Source organism: Lolium rigidum, chromosome 6, assembly GCF_022539505.1.
Source record: "Lolium rigidum isolate FL_2022 chromosome 6, APGP_CSIRO_Lrig_0.1, whole genome shotgun sequence".
Classification (NCBI taxonomy): domain Eukaryota; kingdom Viridiplantae; phylum Streptophyta; class Magnoliopsida; order Poales; family Poaceae; genus Lolium; species Lolium rigidum.
In genome coordinates this window covers 342,179,834-342,182,301 of record NC_061513.1, presented here as the reverse complement: position 1 = coordinate 342,182,301, position 2,468 = coordinate 342,179,834, and the positions used below count along the sequence as shown (strand labels likewise).

Sequence of the window (2,468 nt, the reverse complement as noted above, 5' to 3'; positions counted from 1 at the left end):
AAGCCCACAAATCATGGATCGTCGAATTTAATCGTGATTCCCACTGGCTTAAGAGTTGAATATGGGCTACAACTAATGGCCTGATAGTTCAATATGGGTTACAACTGATACTTGGGTGGCTGTCATCTGGCAGAAAATTAAGTTAGTTCTCAATAACCAAGTATTAATGGTTAAAAAGAATTTACAAGAGTTCACGACACTGAAATAGATGTTATACTTTGATGGTTAAAAAGAATTTGTCCCGTCGGGATAGCTAGGTGGCATACGACCATGTTTTGATGAAAAATCATTAGTACTTAATATTTCCTCCATCCTACTAGTATAAAAGATTGTCTTAACATTATCTAAATTAAGATGTAACAGTGTCTGAAACTTCAAATACATTTAAATTTAGAGAAACCTAAAACGTTCTTTATAGAATGGAGGGAGCAGTAAGTTCGTCACATGGTAGAAACGATGTTGAATTTAACTGAATAATTGTCATCCGCATGTTTTCATGTTCACAATCATCTTTCCCTTTTTGGGTAACCGATGCCGAATAATTTCCTGCACCGTACACTTATGTTGGCATAACCAGCTAGACACGCACTTGGAGGAATTTTTTTTGTACATATGTGCAGGGCTGGAAGGAGGAGACCGATCCATGTGTAGATACATCATGATCCATGTATATACTCCCACTTGTCATGCTGCACTAGCTTGTCGACATGCATGCATTCATTCAGAGATCGCCTGAATAAAAGCCATAGCGCGCGAGCTGGTCACTCTCTGTTCTAGACACATGCTGCAGGACAGGAGGTGGTCGAGTAGCAGAGTTAATGGCGCCGCAGCCGCATTCTGGTCGGCGCCGCAGCCGCTGGTCCTGCTGGGCGGTGCGTGGACTGGCAATAGTGCTCATGAGCCTGAGCGGCGGCGACGCCCTGAGCCTTGACCACTACCGGCAGAGCTGCCCGAAGGCGGAGGCGGCCGTGACGGCGGCGGTGAGGCAGGCCATTGCCAAGGACCGCACCGTCCCGGCCGGCCTGCTCCGCCTCCACTTCCACGACTGCTTCGTCAGGGGCTGCGACGGCTCCGTGCTCCTGGACTCCACGTCCAACAACACGGCGGAGAAGGACGGGCCGCCCAACGCGTCCCTCCACGCCTTCTTCGTCGTCGACAACGCCAAGGCGGCCGTCGAGTCGCTCTGCCCGGGTGTGGTGTCCTGCGCCGACATCCTGGCCCTCGCCGCGCGGGACGCCGTGGCGCTCTCCGGCGGGCCGTCCTGGGCGGTCCCTCTCGGCCGCGGGGACGGCAGGGTGTCGCTCGCCAGCGACACCACCTCGCTGCTTCCCGGCCCGGGGGCGACCTTCGATCAGCTGAAGCAGGCGTTCCACGCGGTGGGGCTGTCGACCAAGGACCTCGTCGTGCTCTCCGGCGGGCACACTCTGGGGTTCGCGCACTGCTCCTCCTTCGAGTCCCGCATCCGCGGCTTCCCGGGCGGCAGCGGCGGCGCCGGCGTGGCGGACCCGGCGCTGCGGCCGTCGTTCGCGGCGGCGCTGCGGAGGGCGTGCCCGGCGAACAACACGGCGAAGGGCGCCGGGGCGTGGATGGACCCGACGTCGGCGGCGTTCGACAACGCCTACTTCAAGATGCTGCAGACCGGGCGCGGGCTGCTGGCGTCGGACGAGGCGCTGCTGACGCACCCCAAGACGCGGCGGATGGTGGCGCTCTACGCGGCGTCGCAGGGCAAGTTCTTCGAGGCGTTCGTCAGCTCCATGCTCAGGATGAGCGCGCAGAACCAGCCCGGCGAGATCAGAGCCAACTGCAGGCGACACAACTAGCCTGCCGTTGCCTTTACCTTACAAATCATATATAGGTGTACGTATTTCGTTCCTTTCCTTCTGATTGTGTTCCACGTACGGTGTAACTGTGATGTATTTGCCGTGTGGGAACCAAAAGTACAACCAATTAAAACTTCGAATCAGCAAGTCAGGCCGGCCAGCCACGACAGCAATGGTCTAGTATGAGATATAGGTACTGACACTGTATTCCTATGTACTCAGCCAAGTTATGGCTAACAAGCTTCAGATTTTCACCTATTCTTGGATGATTCTTAGTTTGGTGTTCCTTCATTTGCTATGTAAAAAATTCACAAGAAGAATCTCTCTCTCTCTCTTCTTGTGCGGAGACCTTGGTGTTTGAAATAAAAATCCTAGATACTGACTGCCAAAGCCTCCAAAAAACTTGGTTCCAAATGTCCATAGAAGATTTTGAAGTGGTTAACATCCAGAAAATAATGTAAGGCCCATAACGAATAATCAAAAGTGTCACTTGCAACAACAAAAAGTCTATTCTGAAACCAATCAAAAGTACAGTCAACTAGAACTTCGAATCGGGATTCAGCCCAATGATCAACTACCTCCGTTCTGATTTAATCAACTCGGGACACTACCTACGGCGCCACCTCAAAACCTTTACAAGATTGACTT

The 2,468-nt window shown here is 52.7% G+C and overlaps 1 protein-coding gene across 1 annotated transcript; it reads left to right on the top strand.

The window, feature by feature from the left end:
* Positions 1–818: 818 nt before the first annotated feature.
* Positions 819–1,820, top strand: LOC124664893 (peroxidase 64-like). Its single transcript, XM_047202313.1, has one exon. The coding sequence runs from the start codon at positions 819–821 to the stop codon at positions 1,818–1,820; it is 1,002 nt and encodes a 333-aa protein (XP_047058269.1).
* Positions 1,821–2,468: the final 648 nt, after the last annotated feature.

Bases quoted from the DNA above. Each gene is read 5' to 3' on its own strand.
- LOC124664893 (XM_047202313.1), top strand. From the start codon at position 819: ATGGCGCCGCAGCCGCATTCTGGTCGGCGCCGCAGCCGCTGGTCCTGC.